The 14,402-nt window shown below is 34.5% G+C and overlaps 1 protein-coding gene across 1 annotated transcript in view; it reads right to left on the bottom strand.

Annotated features, from left to right (window-relative positions):
- The window catches only part of LOC133336223 (putative uncharacterized protein DDB_G0277255), a 70,799-nt gene extending 59,692 nt beyond the window's left edge, over positions 1 to 11,107 (bottom strand). The window contains exons 1-6 of the mRNA XM_061544507.1: positions 11,087 to 11,107; positions 7,487 to 7,835; positions 7,130 to 7,417; positions 1,504 to 1,768; positions 759 to 1,438; positions 558 to 685 (exon numbers count right to left, since the gene is read on the bottom strand). Coding sequence (XP_061400491.1) covers positions 558 to 685; positions 759 to 1,438; positions 1,504 to 1,768; positions 7,130 to 7,417; positions 7,487 to 7,835; positions 11,087 to 11,107 — 1,731 coding nt within the window. The remainder of the gene's footprint in view (positions 1 to 557; positions 686 to 758; positions 1,439 to 1,503; positions 1,769 to 7,129; positions 7,418 to 7,486; positions 7,836 to 11,086) is intronic.
- Positions 11,108 to 14,402: the final 3,295 nt, after the last annotated feature.

Genomic DNA, 14,402 nt, shown 5'->3' with positions numbered 1-14,402 from the left:
TCAAATTACAGACTCTTCGATAGGAAAATACTGCTAGAACTTTGAAATTACAAATATGGAGAGATACAGGTACGTGGACCGACATTGCTAATTTTTATAGGAAGATTTGAGAACTCAAAATATCAAATTAGAGCCAATTCTGTTCAAAATCTGCTCAAAGTTAAAATAATTGAACGGAACAGTATAGTCGGACGGACCTACCATTTGATACCCTGGCATATTTCGCGATGTAAATATTTATACCATAAAATAAAAATTTGGTCACTGGTTGATTTGACCCTTTGGAATATTGACCGATCCTCATCTAAACAGCCGTACTAAGTATTTGGTCAGATTCCCATCACTGTGTAAAATATCTGATATTTTGCGTGCAACAATTGATCTGACAAAAATTAAGCTTTCAGTTAATTGCACCCCTAAATATAATCTCAGCATCACCGAGATGACGAATTGTATACTAAAAGGTTTGTCTAGGACCAATATTTCGCGGCGTTACAAACTCTTGGGGCTACACAAAGTTATAATACCATGGCATGGGTACAAAATACTATAATTACCTTTGCTCCCTTTTCCGTTGCAGATCTATCCAAATGGAGTTTTTCTTCGTCAACAAATTCACTATCTTCTTCGGAAGCTTGTCGCGATGTTGATTGACTAATGTTGGCCAAATCCGTGTCTAATTTTACTGAAATTAAAAAAAAACAACAACAACAAAATTATTCCTTACGAAGTTCAAATTCTACAATAATAATATTCACCTATTTGTTTTTGTTTATTTTCAGTATTACGTGACTCGTACGATTCACGACTCAATACCGTATTGGAACGTATCAAACCGCTAAGCGGCAATGGCACAGTTTGATTTTCCGTCGGCAATTTTGGTAAAGCCAACGGTTCAACAATGGAACTATCTCCACTTGACAACGAATCGTCCAAATCTTTCACCTCGAAGCGGTGACGGCCATTCATTACCATCTGTAGATTGCGGGGACGACTGCGACTTCGTTTGGGCGACCCTTTATGGGCACCTGAGCTACTCATTCGACTGGAGCCGGAGCTATCTAATGCCATGTCAAGACTAGCAATACCCGAATCAGCAGAAATCTCCCGACTGCCGGAGAATGTTCGCCTCGTGCTATTTGTCATGTGTTTGGCTGCTTTGGAATCCATACGTGGAGCCGTTGATTGGGCCACGGTCAGTGGATGTTGTGGACGGTTCCATGAGTTATCTCGGGTCCTTGTTGATGATGCCGATGAGGAGGAGTTGTATGAAGTGCTGGCCGGTGTTGTTGGTGTCGTTACATTAATGCTGATGGGTACAGCAAATTCCGGCTTTGGTAAACTGACTGTTTGCAGGGTGTATTTGGTATAGGCCGTTGCACTTGTTGCTGGTGCCGTTGTCACAGTATTCAATGGTAATCTTGCTGTGGGCCGATGTCTATGTGAAAATAAAATGAACCGCTAATAAAATGGCATAGATTAAATGAAACTACTATTTCTTACATAACATTGCTGTGCATGCCGGTTGAAATGATGTTACTGCTGGCGTTTCCTCCGTAGGCATAGCGGCCACTTAGCCCACTTGCACCCGATAATGGTGGCTGTTCAAAGAACTGTCGCCTGTCATACTCAATGGTACTGTTTTGCTTTAAATTGAATGTTATCGTCTTTGGTTGAGTGGCACGAGGTGTGGTAGTTGTCTCCGTATCACTCTCATTGGATGTTGATGGTGTTCGTCCGGCGTGTGCACTCTTTGAGCGACGTTTTACTTAAAAGAAAGAAATAAAAGAAAACAATGTCAAGTTAGAAAAATGTATAGTAAATAGCAAAAGATAATAAAAAGTGTTTGCTGTCCAACATGGATGGAGCAAATATCTGCCATGGAACGGTAACTAGTAATATTCATCATATCCTCCGCCATAAGGTGGAATATATGACAAATAAAATATAGTGGATATACATAAACATCTTCTTTGTAGATTTTTTTCAATATTATCATAGTTTAGACCCATTTTCAGGCACTGGGTTATTTTCCAAGCAGAATTCCATCTGCTAAATAAAAATGTGCACATCGTACTATTTTTAGCAAACCTAGATCAAGTTCAACAAGTAAAAACGTCATTAAGTTCTGCCGGGCTGAACTTTTAGTACCCTCTACCAGTGCAGTTGTTCAAAGTGTTCTATTTTTTTTTATTCGCCAATCCCATGAGAAAATTTGGTTCAAATTTATTAATACCAGAAAAGAGGCGGAACTTTTGGGTGAGGTTAATTGGGCTCCAGAATCCTATCCATGTCCACCAAAACACCAAATAATAGGGCGATCCGGAAACATAGGCCAATATTGAAATTTTTGGGCAGGTAGATTTTCTACTATATGAGAATCTAAAATATTAAATTATAGCTAATTTGGTTGAAGCGTGTGTTCAAGCTCCCCAAAAATACAGGTGAACCAATATTGATTATGTTTAGTATGAAGATATGATAGAACTTGAACCATTAGGCTCTGAAAAATTAAATTAGAACCAATTTATTTAAAAAATGTGCCCAAAACCCCCCAAATACCTATCTTTGGGATGTAGCGTTATAAGGGGGACTTCTCTAAAATGTGGACTAATATTGGTATTTTTTAATAGAAAGATTAACTACCACACCACAATCCAAAATACCAAATTGCAGCCAAAAGTGCCGAATATTGTTTATATGGGGCTCACCCTTAGCTGGTAGTCAATATCAAATTACATCTGATTCTGTTGGAACCCCAAATAAGACTTCTCTTACTGTTACTCCTCAAAAAAGTGGACCAATATTGATAAATTTCTGTAGGAAAATTTGGTATATCGTTTGAAAAACGTGACAAAAATCGCCATAATACCGAATATATTGGGTAACCTTATATGGGGGCTATAACAAAACGTGGACCGATCTACCCATTTACAATATCCACCATCCTAGAAGTAATAGCAATGCCTGGACAAGGTTAGAAAGTTCTACCTCAGATATTGCGATCTCTATGGTGATTTCAAAAGACAGACGTAGAGACAAACAGGCGGACACGCATAAATCGGTGAATATTTCAAGGTGCTGCAAACGGAGTGACAATTTTAATACATACCACACCTTATAGTGGAGGGTGTTAAAATGGGCCCGTCTGTCCACTTCTTCTGGTATCACCTCTAAAAAGGCTCAAAATTTGTAAAACGTGTAAATTTCATTGAAACGATTTGGTCCGTTAAATGCATATCGTAAAATTTTTCAGCAAAACCAGATCAAAACCGAAGATTGGACCCATCGGTATACTCCTCTTTTTTTGCCAAACATTTTTCTGAGTACATACAATTTAATTTATGAACTTTAGCTTTCATAGAGTCCTTGGAGAAATATGTGGCATGTGTTTAACAAAATTGACCTTTAGGTATGATCCTTGAGCCAGGGCAATATTTCTTGACCAATTATATGCCAACTGATCTACTTTCTAACCCTAGCATATGTTCCAGGTCTTGTTTTCCCGAGGTGAATATTTACGCCACAAAAAATTGATAACTTTAGGTTTTTGGATGATTTTACTCTCGGAATATTGATCGATCATCATATAAACAGCCGTTCAAAGTATTTGGACACGCCCTCTTCACCATGTAAAATATGTTGCGTTGTGCATAGAAAAAAGTATTCGGTTCATTGCACCCCCTATATATCATCTCAACATCACCGAAAAGTATTCGCGTCGGAGCTTCATATAAAATTTCAAAGCGATCAGCGCGACATTTCCATTCACAAGTGGGGTAATAGTGATACTAAACAATATCACAACACATACCACCTTTTACGTATAACTCCCACATTCGAGTACATACAACAATATAATTGGTCAACCACTCCTCTGGAATATACCATCAACTTCTAGTTGAACTTATAATTCACAGTTCTTCGCTATAATTTCAATTCTACTCTCTCTCTCTCTCTCTCTGACACGCACACACAAATAAAATCTATATATATACATAAATAAAAATGAATTGCTGTTTGTTAGTCTCGCTAAAACTCGAGAACGGCTGAACGGATTTTTGTTATCTTAGTCTTGAAATGTTCGTGAAGCTTCAGAGAAGGTTTAAAAGGTGAGAAAAGATCGAATAAATGCCGGGAAATCTCTAAAAAGCTGACTTTTATATTTCCCATACAAATGTTTTCTAAATAAAATGTAGATTCATACATTTAATTTGCTTTTGTTGTCAGAATTTTTTTTTTAAGTTTGATAAATTTTAAATTTGTTCACAAATTAAGTTTCTGAAAGGATTAAGTTTCGATTACCGATACGTGCGCGAGAACTTTCTTTACTTATGTGATCCTTTGAGATAGTGACCCTGTGATAGTTACACTATTATGCCGAACAATACGTCATTAATTAATAACGTTAAGATGCCGAGGAGAAGACGACCTGACTTAGATCGTCCATAGAATGCAAGTACATTTTGGGACTAATGCAAGGATGGAAAATCAGAAGAGATTCTGAATCGAGATCGTGTCCATTCGGGGTATTCTGATTCTAAGATCCATGCCCTTGATTAATTTGTTTGAAAATAATAATAATAGGAACATGTTGTTCCTTAAAGTTCCTGAAATACCCACACTGTGTGGGTATTATGTCTTTGTAGATATGTTTGTAAACGGCAAATGGAATATGAAATGGGTAACATCTGTCCGATGTTACCCATTCGTATTGAACATGCTAACTACCGATAACACTCAGGTTGGAAAACGGGAGTAAGAAATTCAACATACCGAAAATTGAACTGAAAATAATTATGGCGTTTTTTAACGTTAAGCTGTAGTGCAAAATTTCTGGAATGATGTTTTTTATTCACAGGAATTCGTTATGCCTAATTATATAGATGCTATATCAAAACTCGGACCTACGTAGATACTTAGTCGCAAAAATGTGTCTCCCCCCAATATCCCGGAATGAACTATTTTAACTACAACAATGGGAATGGAGACATTTTAATTATTGGTAGGAAGATTCTACACAACATGAGAAATTAGGGCGGGATACCATTATATGGGTGCAACCCACAAACTTTGACCAATATTGATAATTCTTTGTAAGGAGATTTTGGACTCACCAAATAAAACAACTAATTAAGGTTGAAAAACGTGCCAAAATCCCCAAAGCATTCCATAATGTGGAGTTCCATTATATGGATTTCGGAAGCTTGGGTAAATTTTGTTAGGAACATTTTCTACTCAATGATCATCCAAAATGTAAAATTACAGCCAAATACCGAATATTATAGGGTTATCTGGATACTTAGGCCAATATTGATAATTTTATGTAGTGATATGTATCCCCTATATTAAAATAAAAGTAATTCTGTTGAAACCCGCGCTTAAGATCTTCAAAAAACCGATTGTTTAGGGCTACCATTATATGGGCGGTACACCGAAACATGGGCCAATATTGATAATATTTGGTACGGACACTTTCTGCGCAATTTCAATGTATGTGCAAATTTCAGAGCCCTATCTTAAAGATAATTTAATATTGGGCTATCGTTATGTGAATTATACATCAACAATATTGCTATGCAAGACAACGTTTGCCGGGCCGGCAATGTTGAATGTTGAAATGAATGAAATGTTCGTGGAGCTCCAGGGAAGGTTTAAAAGGTGAGAAAAAGTCAAAAACCGCGAAAATTTTGCAAAAAGTATTTTGCAACATATTTGCATTTTCACGAATTTAGTATCGAGCTATTTGAATTGCACCACGTCGTAGTTGTTATTTTGAGATATTTTTGGCGAAAATCGGTAGCGTATCATTCCTTTAAGCCTACATTTGTCAATTATAGGAAATTTTCTAAATATTTATTTTTTTTAATTGGATTGACATTGTATAAAAACATTTTAAGGAAAATACAACAAATAATTGAGAAGTATATCATATCACACTCAGGTTGGAAAACGGGAATAAGAACTTCAACATACCGAAAATTGAACGGGAAATAATTATGACTTATTTCTAAAACGTTATTCTATAGTCCATAATTTCTGGGATGCTGTTTTTAATTCACAGGAATCCGGTCAATGTATTTATAGAACCGAAACCTGTATTTATATGCTATATCAAAACATGGTCCTAAATAGATAATTTTTCACCCCCAATATCCCGAAATGACATATTTTATTATATTTAGACATACAATGGGAATGGGGATTAATTAATTGGTGGTATGAAGATTTGACGCCACATGATAAAATGAGGGGATACCATTATATGGGTGCTGCCCGGAAACTTGAATCAATATTGATAATTTAAGTAAGTAGATTTTGTACTCACTGATCATCTAAAATATAAAATTACAGCCAATTTTGTTCTAAGACGTGGCTAAACCCCCCAAAATACAGAAGAGTGAACTGATATTGACAATTTTAGTAGGATTCATGCTACCAAATAAAACAACCAATTGCAGCTGATTAGGTTGAAAAACGTGTCCAAATCCCCAAAGGATCGTATGTGGAGTGCCATTATATGGAGGCATTTCGGAAGCTTTGTTAGGAACATTTTCTACTCGATGATCATCCAAAATATAAAATTACAGCCAAATACTGATATAATATTGAATTTTAAGTAGAGAGATTTTCTGCTCAAGAACTATCCCTTATATTAAATTAAAAGCAATGCTGTTGAAAACCGTGCCCAAGATCTTCAAAATACTGAATGTTTAGGGCTACCATTATATAGGCGGTACTCCGAAACACATGCCAATATTGATAATATTTGTACGGACACTTTCTGCTAAATTACAACCAATTCTGTTGATAAAATCGTTACAATTTCTCATATGGAGGTTACCGTTATATGGGGATACCCTAAATAGTGAACTAATATTGAACATTTTCAATACCAAATATCGTAGGAGTAGTAGCAATGTATGTGCAAATTTCAGAGCACTTAAATCGTGTAGTGTAGCTTAATATTGGACTATCTTGAATTATATTTGTGAACTATACATCAACAATAATGCTATGCAAGACAACGTTTGCCGAGCCCGCTAGTTGTGAATAAAATATAGAAACTATTTTTAACTAACCCAGTTTTATAAAAAAAAAACCTCATAAATCGCCAGACAATACTTACAGTTGCTCACTAATTGTCCCTTGGTGTTACTTCCCGCTGTAGCACTATTGTTGTTCTCGACATTTTCGTTGGCTTCATTCTTGCAACGAGAAGTTATATCTGTCGATGATGGTCGTACAGGACCACGATAACCAAAACGGCTGCCGGCTCCAGGTAATCGAACATTTCCATTGCAGCCGCCACCACCAGATGCATTGTTTGATGCTGCTGTTGTTGTTGTGTTACCAGAGTTAACATTATTTGCGGCCACTGCTCCCATTTTATCAAAGTGCACATTGTTAAGGAAATCTAATTAAAAAATATTAATTAATTTATTCGATTTTAATTTTTACAGAAAATATGTCAAAGTTGATTTACCTGCATTGCCATTATCATCATTTTCCATTGATGTTGTTGTTGTTGCTGCTGTTGCATTCCGTATATCATTCACGGTGTTGCTTAGATGGCACTTCGTGTCATTATTATCTGTCATATCATAACCACCCGAATCCCCATGTTCATCTGTGGCGTTCGCTTCTGTGTCATTCGTACACACGTTATTACATTTATCCTGTTTTTTCTTGGCATTTTCCCCTTTTAGCAGTTTCTTCAATTTCTTCGGAGTCGTATTGAGATTTTTACGAAATCCAAAAGACATGGCCGTACCTTTGGTTTGAATTTCACCAGCATTGTGTTTCTTTGAATGCCTTTTGCTTTCGGTTTGACCCTAAAATGGTCGAAGAAGAAGAAAAGAATTGTTATACTTTGTATAATTGAATTAGAAGCAAGTGTACGTTTGTATACATATATGTATGTATATAAAATGTATATATTGGAAATGAATGGGTATGTCGACAAGACTGGAAATTGATAAATTCTGTAGATAAATTTATTTTTATACCCTTCACCACACTATGGTACAGGGTATTATGCCTTTGTGCATATATTTGTAACAAGCAAAAGAAATCGAGATAGACCCATGGTTCCTTTTGAGAATATACATAGAATCATATTCTGAGTCGATTTACGCATGTCCGTCTGTACGTCCGTCCATGTATTTTTGTGAACAAAGTACAGGTCGCATTTATGATCCGATTTGGATGGAATTTGGTACAGCTCATTTATTTGGCCCGAGGACGAACCCTATTGAAATTGGGAAAAATCGAATCAGATTTAAATATAGCTTCCATATATATTTTCGTCCGATTTAACGTAAATGGTTATTGTAACTTTTTTGTATAATTTACTCCGATCCACGTGGAAATTGTTAGATTTCTTAGCTTTCAACCAAAACTTAGTCATAGTCATTACATATCATATATTAATAAGCACAATTTTTTACAGAAGTCGTTCACCAATCAAAACCAAAAATCAAATGGCGATACTGGGATTTATCACTTATAATTTGTATACGAAAGCAAAATCTATTTCCAATCGCGTTTGAACCGTAGACATCCGTAGAGAATATAAGAAACCGGGCGAATTATATATGAAAGCTATATCGGCCACTTCCGATGCAGAAATGGATTTTTGTATAGTGACCATTGTGAATTTGTGGAGTTTCAGCAGGTGGTTCTACCAATTCAGGATCAATTTAATATTTTGGATTCTCATTGAGAAAAATAATGTCAATATTGGTCCAAGGTTCCGGGTAGTCCCCATTATTCGCTATTTTGCTGGGTTTGGGCATGTTTTTTTCAACCAAATTGTCTATTTTAATCATTTTCATGGTGTGTAAAATCTTCCTACTAACTTACTAACTAATATCAGAATATGTATACACCTAAGTCTGTTTTTACACGGTCTTTTTGTACACGGTTTTGATAAAACACGGTTTGAAAATTGAATATTTTTATTTTTTACACGATTTTATTCCATTTAGCACGATTTGAAATGTTATGTACTTAAATTTTTTTGTCAAATTTAATTATTGCTAAGTATGTTCATATCACAAAAAAGTATTTATGAAAGAAAAAAGTCTGAAACCATCGATAGTATCGATAGTTTGCGAACACTAGCTTAAAGATTTGAGTGAATTCCCCTTTAGCGCGTACAAACAATTTTTACTGGTCAAAGCAAATGTGAATAGCACTTACTTAGGGGAATACCCTTTTTTACACGGTATTTTTACACGGTTTCTTCTGGAACCAATCTACCGTGTAAAAACAGACTTAGGTGTACATCTGTAAATATTTAAGTATAACTCCCACGTCCGAGTAGATACATCAGTCAAAATTGTGGCCTCAAGAGCGACCAGAAAAACAGATACAAATAAAGTTTTTGGTCCATATTAACGAATCACTACCAAAAACAATAGGGCTTCATTGGTCAGAACCCATCCTACATGTAAAATTTCGGGACAATCTATAACTGAGGTCTATATCGTGTTTACAAATTATAATGGAAAGACGGACGGACACACATGTTTAGATCGTCTCAGCTGGTCGAGAAATGATGATCGGTATACATAAAAGTGGGTCTAGAACCAATATTTCGCGGCATTACAAACAAAGCTGTAAAACCCTGACAACATAGTTTTGTAGGGTATAAAAAGCCCCTTTTAAGTTTTCCAACTAGAGTGTCTGTGGTTTGGAAACCTATTTTAGGGAGCATGAAAAACTAAATATAAAGTCCCCTTATAAATGTCCCGGCCAACTTAAGGAAATTTGAATGTACCCACATTGTGGAGGGTATAAAAAGTATAAAAAGTTCCCGGATTTGCTAAAAACCTCGGGCGAGCCCTTCATATGGGGTTATGCCAAAACATGGACCTAAGCTTGACAAACGGGCAGAATTAGCTGTATAGCGGAATTAGTGTATAGAAATTTAATGATGGGGTAATTTGTAGAAAGTAGCAAGAAGAGGGGCATACAAAAATCTATTTACAATACAGAAGTGTTCTACATTCGAATTGGCTGTAGACATGCGGTCCCAAAAACACCGATATAAATTTTGTTAAAAACTTTTCGAAATTGTTTAATTATTCAGATTCGACATCTTGTCGTTCAGCATTGAGATGATTTTGGAATGCATCGCTTTTTATTTGACCTTCTCATCAAAATGGGAAAAATAAGCTTCATATTTGACATCGGAGGATATGGGATGTGAAATCAGCAGAATTCTGGCCTTGCTGGCATGTTCTGTCATTTTAATGTTGTTGTTAACAGATAACATCACAAGTCACGTTTATGTCACTTATTGGAAGGTTATGCAATTCGTTATAGTAAAAATATGGACATTATTGAACCAATATATAGCAATAATTTATGGGGACACACGTAACTAGAATTCGATTCTCCAATAAAAGTTGATGACATAAAATTCTTCGAATATCCCAAAATTTGCTGTAAAATATCAAAATATAAAATTTCTGTGGTCGGACATGTGAATGGATTTGATTTAACCAAATCGTATTTTTACAAGTATCTCGCGACATTCTGATTCTGTCTTAGACCTTCTTTTCGTAAAGAGATAGAAATGCTCTTTTGAAAACTCTAACGTCATATCATAACATTTCAATTCTGACTTTATAAATATTCCAATAGCACAGACTCTTTTTATCCCACATTATATTGATATTTTTTCGGAATTTGAATCAAGTGAAATATGTATCTAAGTGATTTTGACCTTTGCGATATGTAATTGCAACATTTTCCAATTTGATTTTCCCATGGGTATATGATCCAAGATAGTTTCCTTTCGGGTTATTCTCATCGATTTAATCTGGCTCGTAATTGCTATTCACAAAAATCGATATAAGATCACGGCCTTCGCGATCAGCTATAAATGACACTTCGTCGGTATTTCTTATTTCGTTTAACCACTCTGATGAAATACTGATATTATGTTTCCGACCAGATATCTTCATAAATTCTTCCAATTTGGTATTTTTAGTTCTATGACCCGATATTCGACATCCCATAACTGGATATGAAGTAACATATTTGTACCAAATCAATATATGTAAGTAACTCTTACCTCAGATGATGTATAAACCATTACGTTATATTTGTTGTTCTTGTTGTAATTTGATATTATACAATTAACGGAGCTACTATAGAGTGAGTTATTCAATAAAAAAGTACTTATTTATGTACACATCGATGTGTACCAGCCCGTGTAGACTATAACTTTAAACGACACAGTGGCGACTCACGTCAATCGCCCTGCTGCAAAACATTGATGACTAACCAAATACAAACGAGCCGCAGAACATCGCAAAGTCTACCCAGCGAACAGATGGTGGAACCCATTCTAGCCGCAAAATGCGGCAATAAACAAACCGAACCAAAACAACAACAGCAACTCACAATCCAATGGGACACACAAATAAGGAAAATGGGAACAAAACAAAATAAAAAGAAACAAGCACAAATACAAAATAATAATTCCAACGTCATAGACATAATGCGCACACACATACATATGCCATATGTGTGTATGACATTTTTAGGGGATAATAACAACAAAGTATGCACTTGACACAATCCACATTCATGGAAGTGGATGGCAATCCTTTTTGTGTATACTAAAAGAATATGTTGAACCTTTGGCAGGATAAGACTTATAGTGAGACATACACACATACATGAAAATACACACACTCGTAGTGAGGAAAATGTGTGTGATGTTACCGAGTTTGAATTGATACAGGCCACATGAAAAGGTGGCCACTAACTTCGAATGGTATTTTGTATAGATGTATAGGATTTGGGCGAAAAGTTTGGAATTTGAATAAAAAAAGATTTCCTAGACATTTATAACTCAAAATATGAAATATTTTTTTGGGAATTTTGGGACATAATTCACACGTCAACAGGTTCGGAAATATAGAAATATATGTGTCAGAGACAGTGTTGCCAATTTAGCACTTTTAGTGCTAGATTTAGCACTTTTGAAACTCGTTTAGCACCAAAAAAATTGATCTAGCACCTAGCACCTTTTTTAGCACTTTTATTTTTTCTGGAATTAGTTGAAATTTTGGGTATTATTTCGATTTCACATTGACGGATTAAAATGTCCTTATGTTTCACGCTATGATTTTAATTTTCCAATGTAAAAAAGTGCCAGTACATTAGTAAATAAGTATTAAAGTTCGGGCGGTAAGAAGTGTTTTTACCCTGAACCATGTGTATTAAATTTGTCTCAAAAAATGGTCGGGTACTTCATATGCTTACTATAGCATCGCCTGATATTAAGTTGTTTATTAGGTAAAATGAAAATTAAGAGCAATGTAAAAATCATGTACCTAAATCAGAGAGGAATCCCAATTATTCATCCCGAATCCCGAATGCCAAATTATAGCAATTTCAGAGTACAGAAAATGGGTCGCGTCCCACGTTATAATGGTGTTATGTCAAAAGATGGACCTACACTTCGTCGGAAAAGCTTCTAATTCTTAAAGGACACAAATAGGATAGAACCTTTATATAAGGGATATGTCCAAACGTAGACCTATGTAGAAAATTGTCCGCATAAATATATCCTACCCTACGAGAAAACAGATAATGCGTCTAAAACCTTCCACATAAAGAAGGTAGAGCAGTACTTTAATATCTGTACTATGTGCCTTAACAATTTTCTGCATATATGCCATTCTCCGAAACCCCATAAAAACCGATAAAAAGTCAAATTATAGTCAATTTAATGAAAAACTTGCTCGACGACCCCAAATGCCGTTCTCTAATTATCACATCGATAATTATTGGTAGGGACATTTTACCTAATGAGAATACAAAATATCAAATTAAGGAGACCCCTATTCTCGATTTAAAAAAAATTAATTTTATATTTTGATTTAATTCGAATCTACACTAATTCAAAAATGTCCTATGAAATTTCAAGTGAAAATCTCAACAACTCTTGATGATATAGCCGATTTATTGCGCTAGCATCAAGTTACGGCAAGAGGGCTTCTCAAACTTTAAACGCATTTTTTACCAAACAGCGTTTTTGCGAATGTCGGGCAAGATAACTCAAAAACTAATAATTGGATCGATTCAAAATTTTGGGACGTTTCTCTGTTAGTGTATAGCTATCGTATGAACTAGGATAAATCCAATCGGTCAAGATCTTCCTTATTCTTTGGGGGATGTTCCCTTATAGTAAATTCTTCTAATTTCTCTTATAACATTTTTAGCACTTTTATTTGGCCTTTTTAACATTTTTTAGCACTTTCTAGCACTTTTTTAAACAAAATCTAGCATTTTTTATCAACAAAGTTTTGGCAACACTGGTCAGAGAACCCACATGCAGATATCGCAATACTTAAGATTTAGGAAGATTTGAAAATTAATTTTTGGATAACTAATTCAGTAAGAAAATAGGGGGTTTATATGTACTCTGTACTTATTTAACAAACAGACGGAAATTATTAAATCGGTTCAGATATATAGTACGATGGCCGACGAAAGGGGTAATAAATTTGCAATGTTCCTTTAAAAAAAAAAAAAATAAAAATAAAATAAATAAACTTAACCCATTCGAAAGCCAAAACAAAATTGATAGATTGGTTTAGATGTATTATCGTTTAAACATTAATTTTAAAATATATATATTTTTTAAAAATATATATATATATATAAAAATATATATATAAATATATATATATATATATAAATATATATATATAAAATATATATATATATATATATATATATATATATATGGGCAATATTGCCAATTTTTTAATATTCCATTTTCAAAAAATCAGCTTTTTTGTTTTTGTGGCACATCAATGATTTTTGGTACACATATATAGAAAAATGTTCTGACTCCGAAACCGTTCGCGATCAAATTTTTGGTTGATGTGCGCAAAAGTTATCGAGGTTTTAATTTTGTGCATAAGAAAAAAATCTTAAAATTACGCCGTTTATTATATTGACCAAAAACGTTGATATATATCTTCCTCCGTAAAATAAGAATATGAGTATATTATAATAATCACGATAAAGTTGCACATATTCGCGAAATATGAAAAAAAATAAAAAAAATATAGCAGATTACATCAATATTAAAAATTAATTTAAAAATATCTACATTATCTAAACACGATGGTGAATCAAATGATATCAAAATCACACAAGTCCGTGTAGCGGTTTCTAAATCAAAGCGACAAAAAAACAAGATATTGAGGAAAAATATTTCTTTTTGGTTCGAAAAAATAATGTCATCATACATATTTATTTTTTTAATTGTATACAAGAAATTTCAGAAAAAATTGTTGGGGTTATTCTGATATTTTACCCGAATTTCGCCGAAAAATTTACATATATAATAATAATCACTTTCTGTG

Source organism: Musca vetustissima, unplaced genomic scaffold, assembly GCF_032173495.1.
Source record: "Musca vetustissima isolate MV318-11 ecotype Yass unplaced genomic scaffold, APGP_CSIRO_Mvet_v1 utg72979, whole genome shotgun sequence".
NCBI lineage: Eukaryota > Metazoa > Arthropoda > Insecta > Diptera > Muscidae > Musca > Musca vetustissima.
Note: the sequence above shows the minus strand (reverse complement) of the source record. Positions and strands in the feature narration are given on the sequence as shown.